This window comes from Schistocerca cancellata, chromosome 5 (genome assembly GCF_023864275.1).
Source record: "Schistocerca cancellata isolate TAMUIC-IGC-003103 chromosome 5, iqSchCanc2.1, whole genome shotgun sequence".
Taxonomy (NCBI): Eukaryota; Metazoa; Arthropoda; class Insecta; order Orthoptera; family Acrididae; genus Schistocerca; species Schistocerca cancellata.
In genome coordinates, this window is record NC_064630.1 from 505333704 (window position 1) to 505353673 (window position 19970).

A 19970-nucleotide genomic window follows, 5' to 3' on the forward strand; every position below is an offset into this window, starting at 1 on the left:
ATGGTGTCACTATATGGGAAGCTGCTAGGTCATTCGGACTTCTCCTTTCGAAATTGAAAGACTTTTAGACTTTTCAGCCTGATTTCTACTGGATTATTTTCCCTCTAAAAGCTGCTGATACTTATATATGTAAAGCACGTCTAACAGCAAGTTGAGCAGCAATTTTTTATGAAATTCGTGCCCATATTTTGTATACCGTATTCAGCGTTCGAAAGGAATAGCTCGCGCATTCTTATTCTCCTAATTATGTTTTATATAGCGTTGTTTGCAAGCAGCTCGTTCGTCGTTCCACCTATTTCCTGTTTGCAAAAGTGTGGAATAATACACAACTTTTTGCAAATGAATCTTACCAACATAACCACTGCACCGAGGAGTACTTCGATCTGTACAGGCTAACAGGCCTATAGGATCTGCTATCGCTGCAGACGTAGCTCATTGTCGCTTTACTTTCGAAACAGGAATCGTTTAACAAAGGATTAGGTTTTTACAATGTGTGTATCACGTTGTATAGCACTTTTATAGTGTTGTGGCCTTGGCTGCACATCTCACAAATCCATTGTGAACCTGCGTTGTGAGTGAATTTCTAGCTCAGGACGTTGCATCTTTATATATATTTCAAATCAACCTAGTAACACAGAGGATGCTTGGAGATCTTTGCAGGAAATGGGTAATCCAACGATACGTGACTTGAGAGATGGGAGCTACTAAACCTGAATCTCTGGAGATTATGGTTTTTGCGCTCACTTGCACGAGGTTTTGATTGCTTTATGTGATTGATTCCTTATTTATTACACTGTCTGCAAGCTTAAAAAGAAACTTAACTTAGTCTTCTCGTGTACTAGTGACATCTGAGACTACTGTCGACACCCTTTTTTCGCTTCTCTGTGTATAACTCCACAGATGTTTCACGTATGTAACTGAGTGTAAACATTGTTTCAATAGTTAGTACTCGGCGCTCGTTCGTGGAATTGATTGCTGTTGAAGGTATAACATGTTTTGATTTATAAAAATTTTGTTAATGAATTTATAAAGTGTATTGATTCTCAAGAGTTAACTAAAATATCATTTTCACTATTGTTGTGAACGTTGGAGTGGTTCGAGTAACGCGTTTGCACGATGTGCAAAACTGCAACTAGACGCTTAAAAAATGAAATGTGAAGAAAGTGATTTTGCAAATCTTTGTGGGAATGTTACATTTTCAACATTTCCATAGTTTCTGCTTTTCCTTGCTGTTAATTTTCTACTAGCAGGTGTGAAATTTTCGCATTTTGAAAGGTTTTATTATTATTGGCAAACTTGTTATTACAACAAGGAAAACCTACGGTGGACTGCGTAAATTGCCGACAAAAGTATAATCAAAATGCTATTAGGACGAATGTTGGAAAAAATAAACATTATTTCCAACATATTTTCTTCGCTTCTGAAGCCACGCATGAATCGGAAATCAATCGACGAATTGCGAGTAGCTGGGTCAGGGATTGCCAACCGTTGTGATGTGATAAAATTTCAAGGTTGAAGGGCCACATCGTCGTTGTTGAAAAACCGTTTTAAGTTTTGGCTGTATATTCTTTCACATAGAGACACTAAAGTTTGGGATAAATGAAGCTTTTACTACATGAAATAAATATCTGCGTACTAGTTACGCATGCAGAAAAGTACAAAGGGGGAGGGGGGAGAGCCCAGTTCTCTCCTTGGCAGAACTTCATGGACGTAGTTTAGTCTTCCTCTTCCCGTCTGAACTGCAGACCTTGTGACAGTGTTGGTTGAAGTTGAAATACAGTCTGAAAGCGCAAAAATAGGAGTTGCGGGAATAGGACAGGCGTCGCGCCATTGTCGTGTGGAACTTGTCACATATCGACACAGTAACGAAAGTAAAGCATTTGCAGGACAGCTGGCATGTAGAATGTCATTAAAAGTCCCTCGTGTTATGGCCGAATACTTTAGCAAGTGCTACACTGTAGTTATTATATTTCGCTGGTATGTCGTTTAGAGTACTAGTTAAACTGACTGAGGAGCAGATGAACATGCGGAAAGACGTGCCGATACTGGGTGAAGCACTAGAATAGTGACAGCGAAGTACCTTCTCTTACGTCTATGTACAACGCTGGTACGTAGGGCAAGATAAACAGACCATTGAGCGGTTGGTATCAACTCGTTTTCGTGAAAGTGTAGCCACACAATTTTTAGCAGCTCCCCCGCAAGCTGCTACAGGTATTGGGAGTTTTGTTCATTCATGAATACTCTACTGCAGCCTGCAACTTGCGGAAATTTGTCACAATGAGACCCAAGACGCGCACTCGCGCATCCTTCTCCACGGTGTAGCAAATGCTGTACCTTCCACTGAGTTGAGCTAGCGTGATTTTCCTCTGCAAGAACGGTCACGTGGTTGAACAAAATACTTTTGGCACGGTTTGGAAAGTTAGCGTGACGTATTGTCTTGACGAACATATACGTTTGCGTGAACACATCTAATGCAGTGGTCCTCAAATGTTTTTGTCCAAGAGCAGTACTGACACTATGGGACGGCATCCCAGCCCACGTATGTACCGATCGTATTATTACTTGGTAACTACGTGAATATTAGTGTGTTAGGATCCCCCAATAGACTACCTATAGTAAGGGCGCGATAAATTGAGCTACAGTGAAATACCGGTGCTAGACAAAATTAATATTTAGAGTCTTTGAAAAGAATTTAATTATCTTTTCACATTATTCATCCGGCAGTAAAACCTTTTAGATAGGGGCCAGAGTTAAGGCATCCATGCTGACTTTTTGTTTTCGGTAAAACCATGAGTACATCTTTTTTTGACTTTTTGTTATATCAGCTTCCTACAGATGTACAAATGCATTTTGATTCTTGCCCTCTCTCTGGAGAAATGTCACTTCGTGGTCACCTTCATCCTCCTCCTTTCTCATCTCTTAACCAATATATTGCGAAGTAGGTTCTTATCAGGAAACTTTACTAAAACCTAACCAACTTGAACAGGTGACCTAATGTTTCCCTGCCCTCGTTTTGACCTTTAATATCCTTATTGTCTGAATAATCTAAAGATTCCACATTTTATTTTCCACAGTTCCACCCAAGTTAGAATCTTTGGAAAACGATTTCTCTTGTTGGTTTTAGTTTTTTTTACTGTTTTGAATTATCTTCAAACACTTTTTAACTAGATTACCTGTACAGTTTTTTTCGGCTACTTATTATTCCGCCAGCTTTAGGGAAACCTCTAAAAATATCAGGCCAGTTAAATTCTTGCATGGTCTATATTCTTCAGTTGGTTTATTAGATGGGCGTACCCGTGACACACTTTGATCTTCATCATTGTCTGTGGTGTCTACAACATGGGTTGCACAGTTCACATCACTGTAACACAAACTTTCTTTAAAAAAAATTGAGTTTTTGCAACTTCATATGTTAAACTAGTATATGACTGTGGCCATAAGACTCAGAATAACACCTATCGTTTATGATTATAAAAAATAGAGAGAATATCATATAATAAAATTTTACTTTACATAAACCAAAAAAAATATTTTTTTTTCATTACACACCAAAGATGAAATACGAGAGCCTCACTGAAAATAATCAGAAAATTTTTTTAAAACTTTTAATCCTTATTATTTAGACAAACCAAGTACATAATCTTATTCTACAAACTTTGACACTTTTTGACATAGTTTTCAGTCCTTTGCACACATTTTTGCTATCACTCTGCAAGTTTGAAAATACTCTTATGACAGAACTTCTTTCCAGCCTCCCGAAGACACAGATTAACTGTTTGTCAACCACCCTCCATTGTCTCGTAGCATTGTCCTCGCACCTGTTCCGTAAGAGAACCAAGAAGATGTTAGTTGGAGGGTGCCAAGTCAGAAAAGTAGGGAGGATATGGAAGAATTTCCCACCAAAATATCCTAATATGAGCAGTGGGAGGACATGGGTTATTCTGTCACAAGATGACCTTCCCAGGCCATTTATGGCAAAATGCGCGCAGCTTCAAAAGTATCAGAATATAGCGGACAGCATTTTATGGTTTGTCCAGATTCGAGAAAGTTGATCAGAATCATTTCCTTGTAGAGTTCTGTGGAAGTAGTGTGAGGGCCACCGTCACCAGTCTTATCCTGGATACTCGTATCTGCACCTTTGAAATATTTCAACCATCTTGTAACACTGCTAGTGCCGATGCTAACTCCTCCATAGGTAGGATGAAGTCAGAGGTGAATTTCAGTAGCACATTTTCCCCCCTTTGACAAAGAATCCAATGAAACAAAACATTGATGTCAGCCATTTTGGAAGTACTGCATGTGGTCACATGATAGATGCTAATGGCATCACAATATGGCAACATATGGTGTTAAGTCTGTATTACCGTCTTGCAGTTGTTTTTGTTACTTTGCTGGAAAATTCCAATTTTGGAATTTTAATGGTGGGTTGCTCACAACTATCAATATGGCCCTCATAGAAACACTTCCAAAGTACACTGACCAAAAGTGGTAACAAAGACAACTGGAAATATGTTAAACACAAAGCTAGCAACATGATAACTTATACACAAATCCAAATGTTACACTGTGCTCCATTTTACACAGCTCCCCACCTTCCCCTGCTGACAAATAAGCCAACACCATTTGGAACACTTTGTGTTGATTGTTTTGTTTCAGACTGCAGCCATCCTCAGCAATTCCTGAGCTGTCATACTGTAATTGCCTAACTTTTGTTTGTTACTGTGTAGGAAAACTACACTATTAAGAAGTTCTTAACTTTAGTTGACGTTTTTGGATTCGTCTTTTGGTTGCTAGATTCTCATTATTACAAAACACTGCTGAGAACCTTGGGTCACATGAATACTTGATTCCAACCACATGCAGCCTGTGGCCGCAGTTTAATGACCACTGACAAAATGTATGTAACGAACATGGCACACCCATCAATGGCTTGGATTTCACTCTTTGTTATCCACTAGATGGCGTGTCGCAAATGTTTTAAACTGTGATGTGTTGGCAAAAAAGGTTCAAATGTGTATCGGCAAATTTTTGTCACGAAAGTGGTAAGTGTCAGTATGTACTGCCTTATTAGTCCAGATCATATTTTCCTATGCCTAACATTTTCAATGTTGGTAGCATTATATCCACAATGTCCCCTTTGTGCTGTAATTTGTGATTAGCATCAAGTCGAAAGCTTATATCTGAACTTTATAGATAGATCATTCTGGAAATTATAGCTGCTCATCAGATTTTGTTGCCAACAATGAATTAACATGTGATCCTCTGTACTGTGGAAAAGTTATCTGCTGTTGCAATTCTCTAAGCTGTTGTTGGCCCTGTGATAGATCTTTGACATGATGACATGTGAAAGACCAGCTCAGTTTCAGAGTTAGGATGCCCCATGCATGCTCTGGCTGATAACATTTAACAGTGAGCTACAATGAGTTATTCCATTTGCTGAGATGACAAATCTCTTGTATGTCTTGCAGGTCTGATATCGCTAATTGAATCTTCACCAGTGTGTGCTCTCAAACAGTGGTTACTTTTTCCATTAACAGAAAGCAACACAGTCTCTTCAGTCAAGTGACTTTTACATTTGAGGGTAACAAGACCTATATGCTCAATAATTATCTTTTCATTGGGGATAAATAAAAGGGGTGATAAGACCACGTGCACCTCCTTTCTGCCATTTAAACATAATGAAGTGTAGATCCATCAGTTTCTGATACTTGTTGTGTACTGATTACAATTTGACACATTTTAATAGTGTATGTTTTACATAATTAAAAGAAAGTTATTAGCAGGCCTGGCCTCAGTTTTAAATAATATTGAGCTTAATATTTTTTTTTTTTAGAAGAGGGCAACATGATTTTCTTCACCCTACATTGTGCATATTTCTAACGAAGCTTTTCTGAAGTTTTAATGTTTAACAGGGAGTTATCCCAAAACACAATTCAATACCTTATTATTGATTCAAAGAAGCCATGATATACTGCTTTTCTTATGTCTACACTGGTAGCATTGTACAGTATCCTCATGTCATACTGGTAGCATTGTACAACATCCTCATTGCAAATCGTGGGCTATTTAATTTATTTGCAAGGTACTGTGTATAATAGAGACAGATATTAGTGGTTGTACATTACACGAAACTCTGAGTGTAAATGTCTTTGGGGTCCAATGGGATAAATTAAAATGCTGCAAATACATAGATAAACAAATGAAGCAGTTCATATAAGCATGTTTTGCTCTTAGAAGTATCTCTCATTGCGTTGCCCAAAGATAACTGTGATCACATATTTTCAGTTCCTGTTATCTTATGAAATTGTCTTCTGGTGTGGAGCACTTAAATAAAGTATTTATTCAGCAAAAATGAGTAATAAGAATATTGTGTGAAATAGATGACTGCTCGTTTTGCAGAGATCCTTTAAAGGACTTAATAATTCTTCCAATGCCCATTGATAATCACTATTCCATTCGTGTAACAGTTTTAAGCACACTCCATGTAGGAAGTAAATACAGAAAGGACAGGTTACAGAAAATTTTTCCCACCAAGCGATTTTTTCCTCGTACAGTTTCACCATGTCAGTTTTCACCACTAATTGCGATATGCACTGTACTCAAATGTTGCACTAGAACACACTCTGTATGCTGCCCAAATTGGCCACTACTGATTGTGATACATCTTGTATAGAAATTTCACAATTGTGGCACCTTTGGTGCCCATCATAGTTTGGGGTCCCAAGTGGCAGCTTGTGTCTTAAACTGGCCGTGGATATGAAGCACACAATGTAACACACAAATACTGTAAGTTTTTTTTTTTTTTTTTTCCTTTAGCATTAAGTTGGCTACAGTTATAATAATTACAAAGCTACATTAAATTTATGTTGCTCATTCGGCCAACAAATTAGAGTCTGAGAACAACATTGTTTTACATGATTGCTCCTCTATTACGTACAGTATGTGGTTCACTTCCGGACACAAGTTATTTTGCAAAATGGTAACTCCTTACTTCCTGCTATGAGCTCAAATGTGTATGTTGAGAATTTGGAAACACTGTGTAGAAAGATGCAGGGAAATGGTGAACTGTATGTATTATTGTTTACTGTTATAAAACATAGTGTGACAGATTACGATCATCAGTTGATTAAGTTATGGATTCTGAAAGGGAGTGAGTGATAGATGTTTACAGTGTGCTGTATGTCAGTGTAAAATAACAGTGTCTGTGAGGTATAATCAAATGACTGTGACAACATTCTGGAAAGTGAGCTAGACATTGTAAACATGTTAGTAGATCAAGAAATGTAATACTTCCATAAGTAAAATGTGAATACTAATAGTAACATGTAATTAAAGAAAAACTCCATGTACACATGCAAGCACATTTGTAAATGACTTAATCAGTAATACTCACTCTAAATATAATTTAATTCTAGAGATACTGATATTTCTGTATCAGACTATTTATTCTCTGTTTCAGTCGAGAAAGGCAGTGACAATGTTATTAAATGTCCTTGGATCCTGTCTCCTAGAGAAACACTATGATATGCTAAATCCACAGAGAAACAGTCCCCTTTTGAATAAAATTCCCATTTTAAATAATTTCCTCATAGTGCACTACCTGCGAACATGCACCAGTCCTAAGATTTTATTGTTGCATCTCACTTTTATATTTCATACACTATCTTGTGCACTTATGCCAAAGTTCAGAGAGCACAATTCCACTGAACCCTATATAGTTCCAAATTACTGAATTTCTTTTTGAGTCCGTTGGACCCTATGTAATTCAAAATTAAAATTAATTCCCTGATGAGATAACTTATATTTTAATCAAAATAAATAATAATTAGTAATTTATTTTAAGAAATCTGTATAACAGTCTTGCTCATCCTAAACATTGTATATCTGTTTGATTAGTAAATTTCTGGATGTGTATTTTACTTTGAAGCTTAAACATTATTGAAGCTTTTAATGATGTGGTTTTATTGTCATACAAGATTACTTTTGTACATTATTTTGGAGGATGATCCAATAATTGGCTATAATTGTGTTTTGCAGGTTCACGTACATAGAAGGATTGAAAACTAAATATGACTATCACTTATACTGGAGAAGTTGCCACATGCACTGGACTTGGGTGTTTCTGGCGGTTACTCTTCAGGTTTGTCATTTGTTAACTAAATTGCATTTATGAAAAAAAGCTTTATGTGCTGCCAGACTGAATATAAATGCTGGGGAATGTTGCGTAGCATATTGGACTTGAAAGAAGCTCTTGATCACATAGTGTTGTTTTCATGTTACTGAAAAATATTTATCTTGCTAGTTGATTATTCTACTAAGAGCCTGTACAAAAGTCTTGGATACCTCATAGTCTTAGACATATTCACAGAGATAGTTATTTGTGAGAGACAAATTGCACTCATTTCCAAACACTAAACTGTCCTGTTCTATATATGAATTGCTTTCAGCTTGAGATAATTTCAAGCAGCTAGAATGATGACTCAACATTAAGAATGCCCTTCACAGATCTAATGTTCCACTAGATCCAAAGTGAGGATATCCTCCAGCAGTAGAACATGTCAGAACATAAGTAAACAATAAATATTTACAAAGAGGAAAAAAAAAAAACACTAATGTACCTTCCACAGACCCCAAGTGAAGTGGTTCTCATGGATATGGAATAAGTAAAAAATACTTAAAAATATTTTCATTTATAAGATAATGACAAATTTGTCACAAAATATATAAATGTTCAATGCACTAAGGTGTGTGTGACAAATCTTAGGTTACTGTAGTGATACATCATCAAGTAGAGAAATTATTTTACAGCTCTTACTTACACTGATAGCATTATTGTCCTGAATCTATACAGAAGTTGGGTTGTACATAATACTTCCATTATTTGATATTATTAATAAAATGCACACATCCATTGGTTTTACTAGGAAATTAATCTGTAGAGTAGGAGGAATCGGCCATCAGTAAATCCTGTAGGCTCCTCTTAAACTGAACGTTATTAGTGTGTAGTTAACCTTTTATGGACGCTGGCAGGTTATTGAAAATGTGAGCTCTTGAATAATGGACAAGTTTCTGGACTTAAGTAAGTGACTTCCACAAAGATTTAAAACTGTTCTTGTTTCTAATACTGATGTCATGAACTGGACAATTGGTTTGAAAAAGAGATATATTTTAATAATGAATGAATAGTTTGAGAAACAGTAGTTAATATCCATAGTTGTCTACACAGGCCTCTGCGAGACGTTCTTGAGTTTGCACCACATATCATTCTTTTTACACATTTTTGGCCTCTGAAAACTTTAGTTTTTGGAGTAACTTTCCAAGTCAAGCTAACCCCATATGACATTTCGAAATGAAAGTAGCGTAAGTGTAGTAACCTAGATTTTCTGTTTTAATACCACGTATGTCTGACAGTATTCATATTGCAAATAGTGTTTTAACACAGTCAGCTGCTTCTTTATTAGTGCCCATGAGAAATTTTATTAACTGATCTTTCTAAGGCTATACTTTATTTGGTATTTGTTGCAGTGTTTGTATCATCTGGAAACAAAACAAACTTGGCATCGGACATGAAGTTGGGTTAAATCAGGCCCTATATCTTTTTGGTACTTGAAGATAAATTAGTCATTCAGGTGGGAGATGAGAAGAGTTATTGTCCTTGGCTGTATCAAAATAAGCAGTCTAACATTTATCTCATTGTTTGCAATGAAGAGCTAGATAGTAAAACTGCAATAACCATTAGCGTTTATGGTGCATATTGCTGTGAGAATGTAGGAATGTGATGTATTAGGAAAGTGCCTGACTTGTAATATTTATACCATCTGCCATATCTTGTCATTCTGATTTAGGTTTGCTGTTATTAAGTACACCATTTCAGTTAAATGCATGATGATTTATTTAAAAGGCTGTAGGTAATTCCTCCCCATTTGCTTCTCACAATGAGGTAGTGCTCTCTCTCCAATGTTCACATCGTTGAAAAGATATAAAATTCTAGTAAATGTAAGTAGACTTGTTAGAGTTCCCATAACCCTCTGTGGACCAGCAAAATGCCATATTTTTTTTACTGCAATTATGACGATAGCATATAATCTCCGGTATCTCTCCTCTTTGACATTGCTAGGATGCTGAACATTTTCTTTGTGGAACTAGTGTATCTAAATTTGATCAGTGACTATTGTACTGCTTTTCTCACATATGACATAAGTGTAGGTGAACAGTTTTATTCAATTTCATCTTCATGGATTTTTAAAATACTTTCAACACCATTGACTGACCACCTAGATATGATTGTGGAGCCGTTTAACAAATTGTTATTGGCTAGAGGGATTTTTGACAAATAGAACTGGCCAGTGAATGTTCATTAGAAATGAAATTAACATTAGGTGCTCTCCAAGGAAGCAAAATATGATCACTAGTGTACTCAGTATACATTAATAATTTATTATATTTAAAAAGAAAGATGATGAGACTTACCAAACAAAAGCGCTGGCAGGTCGATAGACACACAAACAAACACAAACATACACACAAAATCTAGCTTTCGCAACCAACGGTTGCCTCGTCAGGAAAGAGGGAAGGAGAAGGAAAGACAAAAGGATATGAGTTTTAAGGGAGAGGGTAAGGAGTCATTCCAATCCCGGGAGCGGAAAGACTTACCTTAGGGGGAAAAAAGGACAGGTATACACTCGCACACACACACATATCCATCCACACATACAAGACACAAGCAGACATTTTATTAGATACGTTCAACAGCACTCTGCAAATGTTTACTGACAGTACTGTCGTTAAAAGAAAAGTATAGTCACTAGATGAGTCTAAGGAAATGCAGAACAATTTGAACAATATTCCAACTTGATATACAGTATGGCAGCACTCTTTAAATGTGGATAATTGTAAGACAATATGCTTAACAAGAAGTGTGTGATGTTTTCTCTATTACGCAGTATGTTCATAATATCATGTCATTTGCTTGTAACTGCCAACTGTAAACAGACAGTGCCTCATAGATGTCAATATCCCTACAGAAGACACACTAGCATCAGTAGATAATGATTAGGAGGGAAATGATAATTGACTTTTTGAAATCAACAATTATAGCATTTGCTTGAAGTGAGTTAGGCAAATTACAGAAAACCTGGACAGAAATTGGAATACAGCTTGTAATGCTTCTACTACTGTCCTTGACTATTAAATATATTCAGATTTCAATTGTACTTGCAATTCACATCAATTTACAAATGTTTCATAATATTTTATAATATATTTGAGAACAGGAAGCATAACATGATTTTTACTTATCTTTTGAACAATGTAGGAAAAGACAGATTGCTACTTACCGTAAAGAAGCCAATTCCAGTCCAAAATGCTGGAGTCATTTGTGTGTGTGTGTGTGTGTGTGTGTGTGTGTGTGTGTGAGGTGTACTTGCTTGCATATGTGAATGGCGTGTCTCTCTCTTTTACTGATGAAGGCTGTGGCCAAAAGCTTTATATAAGTGTCTTTTAATTGTGTCTGTCTGCAGCTCGACATGTCTTCTTTGCACTAAGTAACAATCTGACTTTTCCTACGTTATTCTTATTCCTACCTGGAGTTTCCATTGTTTGACTGTTACTTATTTTCTGGATTGTTGCTGTCAATGAAAGTTCTTTGTTGACATCCATGAAAGCCCTGGATTCTTGATTTTTGTGTGCAGGTGAAATTATTGATTGTGGTATTCTTTACAAATTTACTTCAAATTTATTCATAACTTCTTGTTCTGTCACATTATCTCTGTACTTGTTCAGCTATTGCCAAAATTATCAACAGAATGATCTTCAAAAATTTATTACAAAGATAATAAAATATACACGTGGAAAAGGGTGCAGCCAGCCTCAGATCATGGTAGCCCATTGGAACAAGTGATACCTGTCGTCTGGACTCCGACGTCTTACTTGGATCACTACAGCTACTAGCAGAGAAGAAAACTAACCTTGCTCATGCAGTTTCAATGTTGTTTACAGTCTGCAGTGTTGTTGTCTGAACAGATTTTGGCTCCCTAGTTCTGCGTCAAGTAGAATGCTTGAACCAGAGACTCTGCAGCTTCTGTGACAAGCTAAGGTGTGACTTCCCAGACTTGCACCATAAGGTTGAGTGTTGTATGATCCCCATAAATGGGTCAGGTGTGCACTACACATCAGAGACAACTACCCAAGTAGCTGACTGTGTGTGGGTTGCACACAATAGCTTTTTTTTGGACTGTCCGTCCAGTCCAGATGATGATAGATGTAGGAAACCCAGAGAGGTGAGAGTACTAGAATCCTGGTGTTAACTACCACAGCATTCACAACTAAGTGCCAGAGTTGAAGTGTTTCTAAAAAGCACTGAACCTCACATAAAATTAGGCACAGAAAGCAGGTTAAAACTTGAAGTTGACAGTAGTGGGATCTTTGGGGAAAATTTAAGCATATACCAAAAGAATAGGGAAATGAGAAATGGAGGTGGTGTATTTGTTGCAGTAGACAAGAAACTCAAATCCACCAAGACAGAAGTTGAAACTACATCTAGATCTATACTCTGCAAACCACCGTGAGGTGCATGGCAGAGGGTACATCCCATTGTACCAGTTGTAGGGTTTCTTCCTGTTCCATTCACCTATGGAGCGTGGGAAGAAAGACTGTTTGAACACCTCTGCACATGCAGTAATTATTCTAATCTTATTCTCACAATTTGATTGTGATGGATACATAGGGGATTGAGTATATACCTAGAATCACTATTTAAAGCCATTTCTGGAAACTTTGTTAACTGACTTTCTTCTCAGTATATTTTATCTTCAACAATCTACCAGTTCAGTTCCTTCAGTATCTCTGTGACACTCTCACATGTATTAAACAAACCTGTGACCATTCGTGCTTCCCTTCCCTGTATACATTCAACATCCCCTATTAGTCGTATTTGGTATGGATTCCACACACTTGAGCAGTATACTAGGATGGTTGGCACAAGTATTAATTAGTAATCTCCTTTGTAGTCTGATTGTATTTTCCCCATCAATCAACCAAAGTCTACCACCTGCTTTTCCCATGACTGAGCCTATGTGATCATTCTACATAGTGTTACACCCATATAACCATGCGGTCTAGGGCGCCTTGTCACGGTTCATGCGGCTCCCCCCATCGGAGGTTCATGTCCTTCCTCAGCCATGGGTGTGTGTGTTGTCCTTAGCATAAGTTACTTTAAGTTAGATTACGTAGTGTGTACGTCTAATGACCTCAGCAGTTTGGTCCCATAGGAACTTAACACCACACCGAGACATTTCTATGAGTCGGCCAATTCCAACAGTGACTCATTGATATTATAGTCATAGGGTACTATGTTTTTTTCAGTTTGTGGAGTGCACAATTTTACATTTGTGAAAATTTAAAGCAAATTGTGAATCTTTGCACCACATTAAAATCTTATCAAGATCTGACTGAATATTTATGCAGCTTCTTTCAGATAGTACTTCACTATAGATAACTGCATCATCTGCAAAAAAGTCTGATGGCACTATTAACATTGTCTTGAAAGTTACACTCCTGGAAATTGAAATAAGAACACCGTGAATTCATTGTCCCAGGAAGGGGAAACTTTATTGACACATTCCTGGGGTCGGATACATCACATGATCACACTGACAGAACCACAGGCACATAGACACAGGCAACAGAGCATGCACAATGTCGGCACTAGTACAGTGTATATCCACCTTTCGCAGCAATGCAGGCTGCTATTCTCCCATGGAGACGATCGTAGAGATGCTGGATGTAGTCCTGTGGAATGGCTTGCCATGCCATTTCCACCTGGCGCCTCAGGTGGACCAGCGTTCGTGCTGGACGTGCAGACCGCGTGAGACGACGCTTCATCCAGTCCCAAACATGCTCAATGGGGGACAGATCCGGAGATCTTGCTGGCCAGGGTAGTTGACTTACACCTTCTAGAGCACGTTGGGTGGCACGGGATACATGCGGACGTGTATTGTCCTGTTGGAACAGCAAGTTCCCTTGCCGGTCTAGAAATGGTAGAACGATGGGTTCGATGACGGTTTGGATGTACCGTGCACTATGCAGTGTCCCCTCGACGATCACCAGTGGTGTACGGCCAGTGTAGGAGATCGCTCCCCACACCATGATGCCAGGTGTTGGCCCTGTGTGCCTCGGTCGTATGCAGTCCTGATTGTGGCGCTCACCTGCACGGCGCCAAACACGCATACGACCATCATTGGCACCAAGGCAGAAGCGACTCTCATCGCTGAAGACGACACGTCTCCATTCGTCCCTCCATTCACGCCTGTCGCGACACCACTGGAGGCGGGCTGCACGATGTTGGGGCGTGAGCGGAAGACGGCCTAACGGTGTGCGGGACCGTGGCCCAGCTTCATGGAGACGGTTGCGAATGGTCCTCGCCGATACCCCAGGAGCAACAGTGTCCCTAATTTGCTGGGAAGTGGCGGTGCGGTCCCCTACGGCACTGCGTAGGATCCTACGGTCTTGGCGTGCATCCGTGCGTCGCTGCGCTCCGGTCCCAGGTCGACGGGCACGTGCACCTTCCGCCGACCACTGGCGACAACATCGATGTACTGTGGAGACCTCACGCCCCACGTGTTGAGCAATTCGGCGGTACGTCCACTCGGCCTCCCGCATGCCCACTATACGCCCTCGCTCAAAGTCCGTCAACTGCACATACGGTTCACGTCCACGCTGTCGCGGCATGCTACCAGTGTTAAAGACTGCGATGGAGCTCCGTATGCCACGGCAAACTGGCTGACACTGACGGCGGCGGTGCACAAATGCTGCGCAGCTAGCGCGATTCGACGGCCAACACCGCAGTTCCTGGTGTGTCCGCTGTGCCGTGCGTGTGATCATTGCTTGTACAGCCCTCTCGCAGTGTCCGGAGCAAGTATGGTGGGTCTGACACACCGGTGTCAATGTGTTCTTTTTTCCATTTCCAGGAGTGTATTAATGTACAATATGAACAGCAAGGGTCTCAACACACGTGACTGGGGTATACCCGACGCTACTTCTACATCTGATGATGACTCTCCATTCAAGATAACATGCTGTGTCCTCCCTAGCAAAAAGTCCAGTCACAAATTTCACATGATACCCCATATGATCGAGCTTTTGACAATAAAAAAAAGATGTGGTACTGAGTCAGATGCTTTTTGGAAATCAAGAAGTCCTGTATCTACCTGATTGCCTTGATCCAAAGCTTTCAGTATGTCATGTGAGAAAAGTGAGAGCTGAGTTTAACATGATCAATGTTTTTGAAATCCATGCTGGTTTGCATTGAGAAAATCATTCTGTTCAATATTGGACGGTAGTTGTGTGGATCACTTCTTCTACCCTTCTTGTAGGTAGGTGTGACTGAGCTTTTTTCCAAGAACTGGGCACAGTGTTTTGTTAAAGGGATCTACATTAGATTATATCTAGAAGAGGGGCTAACTCAGCTGCAAATGCAATATAAAATCTGACACTGATTCCACTGGGCCTGGGAGTTTTATTCAGTTTTAACAATTTCAGCTGTTTCTCAACACCACTACCACTGATATTTATTTCATTCATCTTTTCAGTGGTATGAGGATTAAATCAGGACAGTTATCCTGGGTTTTCCTTTGTAAAGGATCATTTAAAACAGAGTTAAATATTTCAGCTTTTGCTTTGCTACCCTCAATTTCAGTTCCGTCTCATTCGCTAGGGACCGGACATTAACTATGGCACCTCTAACAGCCTTTACATATGACCAGAATTTCTTTGTGTTCTGTAAAAGATCATTTGACAATTTTCAGTTACAGTTGTTATTGAAGGCATCATGCAGTCAGCATCTCTCATTCTATAGCCCTACACTTTGTTTTACACATATTATGGACTAGCCTCTATTTCTTTAGAAGTATCTTTACAATGACTGTATACCATGGAGGTTCCCACCCATAATGGACTGTTCTACTGGGTATGTATCTATCCAGTGTGTGGTCAACTATTCTTTTAAACTTGAGCCAGAGCTCCTCTATGTGCTCCTGCCCTGTGCAGAAAGTTTCAAGTTTGTATTTGGGATATAACACTACTAATTTTTTATGTCTTTTACTGAACAGATATATCTTGCTACCTGGCTTAGTTGTACTTTGGTAATCATTGCTGCCACAACTGCATCATGGTCACTTATACAGTTTCAGTGTGGACGTCCTCAAAGAGGTCAGGTCTGTTTGTTGTCATTAGATTCAATATGTTTTGATCATGAGAGGGTTCCTAACCATCTGCTCCAGGTAGTTTTCAGAGAAGCAATTTAGTATGGGTGTAAAGTACGTTTTATCATGCCCATCATTAACAAAACTGTAATTTTACTAATTGATTGTTGGATGATTAGTCTCCACCAATGATTATGGTATGATTGGGGAACTTACGTACAAGTGAACTGAGGTTTTCTCTAAACTTTTTTGTTACATCAAGAGATGAGTCTGGTGAGCGATAGAAGGGGCCAATTATCATTTTATGCCCACCCCTGATACTGAGTCTTGCCCAAACAATCTCACATACAGCTTCAATTTCTGTCTCTGTGGATTTGAGTTTCTTGTCTATTGGGACAAATACAACACCTCCATTTACCATTTTCCTATCCTTTCAATATACACTTAAATTGTCTCTAGAAATCTCACTGCTGTCAATTTCAAGTTTCAACCAGCTTTCTGTGCCTGGTATTATGTGAGCTTCACTGCTTTTCATAAGTGCTTCAAACTACCATTTCACTGCAAATGCTGCAGCAGTTTATCATTAGGATTTCAATACTCTCACCTTTGAGAGGCATTCCTTTTGATTTAACACTGATGCTTCTCGGATTCTTGCAAGTATTGTTATCGGGATTGGGTGGAGAGTTGCCTAATCTAAAAAACTCTTGTGTGCACCCCACACACAGTCAGTTACCTGAGTAGCAGCCTCCGATGTGTAGTGCACACCTTTCTGTAAAAACTACCTAGAACATATAGTTTGGAACCCTACTCATTGTGGAAATATTATGTTGGTGAACAAGTTCCTAGCATTTCTGTTTCACATGTTGTTATCCCTGTTGCTGTGGGTTTATTTATCAATTGTCATTCTTTATTTGTAGTTCACTGTCACTATCTGAATTTACATATTGTCATTTGGAGACAGTGAGTGGAGCTGTGGTCACTAGAAAATGGAGTACCAAATGGAAAAATCGAAACATTTCTGATGTATTTGTCTGTTTAGTTCAGTAGAGGGGTGGCAGCAGCTTTGACAGCCAGAAACATTTGTGCTGTGTATGGGAATAATGCTGTTGGATAGAGCAGGGCAAGAAAATGGTTTCCTCGTTTTAAGGAGGATCATTATGACATTAATGACTCTTCACATTCAGGAAGACATTCGGGGTTTGATGAAGATAGTTTAAATGCATTAATCCCCTATGATCCACATCACTGTACTCGAGAATTTGCAGATCTGATGAATTGTAATCATTTCGCCTTCATGCCACATTTGCATGCAGTGGGGAAAGTTCAAAAATTGGGTGTATGGGTACCACATGCTCTAAGCCAAAATCACAAAAATCAGTGAGTGGGCTTATGCACATCTCTGCTTGCTCATTATCAATTGGCTTCAGAACAACACATCCATTCCTATCCTGTATCATTACTGATGACAAGAAATGATGTACTTGTGCTAACATAAAGAAAAGAATGGGAAGGTTGAGCCCAAACAAAGTAGCAGCTCCCCATACAAAGACCTGCGCACATCAATGCAATGTTATGCATCTGGTGGAACAGTGCCAGTGTGGTATACCATGAATTGCTTCCCCAAGGGACATTTATTCTCAACAACTGAGATGTCTCGCAGACTCAGTCCAAGCAAAACGACCAAGAAGACCGTATAAAGAGATGCTGCTTCACAATAACACCCGCTTGCATTCTGCTAGATTGACAAATGACACAGTACAGGAGTTCGATTTCAAAGTCATTCCACACCCACCTTATTCACTTGATCTTACGTCCTCAGATTTTCACCTTTTCTGCACTTTGTCGAACAACCTTCAAGTAACTAGCTTTCTGGATAAAAATGCACTCGGAACATGGCTTGATGAGCTTTTCACCTCAGAATCACATGATTTCTACTGTTGCAGAATTGAAAAGTTAACCCAGCATTGGCTGACTGTTGTAAATAGTGAAGGACAATATATTGCTGATGACTAAAGTCTCTGTTATGGGTATCTGTTGAGTTTATTAAACTTCTCCCAAACGCTATGAACTTATGCACCAACCCAATGTATTAGATCTAATGGTGTCGAACAGACCTCACCTCTTTGAGGAAGTCAGGTTCTATACCCAATTTGCAGATGAGTTAGCCACTCTGTTGACTGCAGTCTATCATAGAACATGCTTTCCATCTCTTTATTGTAGAATTTTTGAATATATTTTGAAGTCAAATATAATGAAGAATATAGAACAGAGTGACCACCTCCGTACCAACCAGCATGGATTTTTAAACATGGACTATGTGAAACACAGTTTACATTTTTCTCACATGACATCTTGAAAGCTGTGGTAGTCACGTAAATGCAGTATTTCTCAATTTCTGAAAAGCATTTGACTCAGTACCACACCTACACTTATTACAAAAGTACCATCATATTGGGTATAAGGTGAAATATGTGACTGGACTGAGGATTTCTTTGTAGGGTTCATGCGGACTGTCGATGGAGAGTCATCGACAGATGTAGAAGTAACTTGGGATGTACCCCGAAGAAATGTGATGGGTCCCTTGCTCTTCATATTGTATGTTAATCATCTTTCAGACAACATTAATAGCAACACCAATCTTTTCACTGATGATGCAGTTAACTACAGTGAAGTACAGTCTGAGCGAAGCTGTACAAATATTCATTCAGACCTTGATAAGATTTCAAATTGACGGAAAGATTGTCAATGTTTTAAACGTTCCAAAATGTAAAACTGTGCGCTTCACGAAATGAAAACATGTAGTATCCTCTGAATGTAATATCACTGAGTCACAGTTTGGATCTGTAAGTTCATACAAATACCTGAGGCATAACACTTAGTAGGGACATGAAATGGAATCATCACATAGGCTCAGTCATTGGTAAAGCAAGTAGGAGACTGCAGTTTATTGGTAGAATCCTAGGAAAATGCAATCAGTCAACAAAGGATATTGCTTATTAATCACTTGTGTGACCCACCATAGAATATTGCTCTAATGTATGGGATCATACCAAATACAACTAGCGGGGGATATAGAATGTATACAGTGCAGGGGAGCATGAATGATCATAGGTTTGTTTGACCCACAGGAGAGTAACGCAGAGATGTTGAAAGAGCTCAACTGGCAGACTCTTGGCTAAATGGAAACTATCCTGAGAAAGTCAACTAACAAAGCTCTGAGAACCGGCTTTAAATGTTGACTCTAGGAATATATGAGAGTCAGTCCTTAAGTTGTGATAACTATGCTATATCGTGCTAACCATCAGCATAATCACAGTAAATACATTTGAAAGCCTGCAGCAAACAGTGCTGAAATCAACTGATGATTTGTGACTGTACCTCTAAAGACATTACAGGATCTTATTGAAATTGAGTTGTGCCTCATAATTATTGTGTCACCTTGCTCAGTATGCTATTATTGTTGATCTGGTAATATATGAGATCATTTTGTTAAAATCACATTCAGTTTCATTCATGTTGAACTTTGTCCATCTTCATTTAATGACAAACAGTCTAATTGTTATAAAAATTAGAATGACACTATTAATTACTACAGTGTTGCATCATGTGTGGAATCCACACACAGTACAATGTTGCGTTCCACATCGTGCATTAATTTCCTATCAGAGAGTATTGATCAGTACCAATTTGTTAAATTTATATTCACATTTTGTTTGAGCTCCACAATAACATTTTCATTGATAGAGGAGCAGTCAGTTTGCCTAGTTGCTC

At 38.8% G+C, this 19970-nt stretch overlaps 1 protein-coding gene across 4 annotated transcripts in view; it reads left to right on the forward strand.

The window, feature by feature from the left end:
- LOC126188087 (uncharacterized) overlaps positions 1-19970 on the forward strand; it is a 538033-nt gene that overhangs the window by 431114 nt on the left and 86949 nt on the right. For all 4 annotated transcript variants that reach the window (XM_049929542.1, XM_049929546.1, XM_049929543.1 and 1 more), the window contains one exon: positions 8038-8140. In XM_049929542.1, the coding sequence (XP_049785499.1) occupies positions 8070-8140 (71 nt within the window). In that variant the 5' untranslated portion in view covers positions 8038-8069. The remainder of the gene's footprint in view (positions 1-8037; positions 8141-19970) is intronic.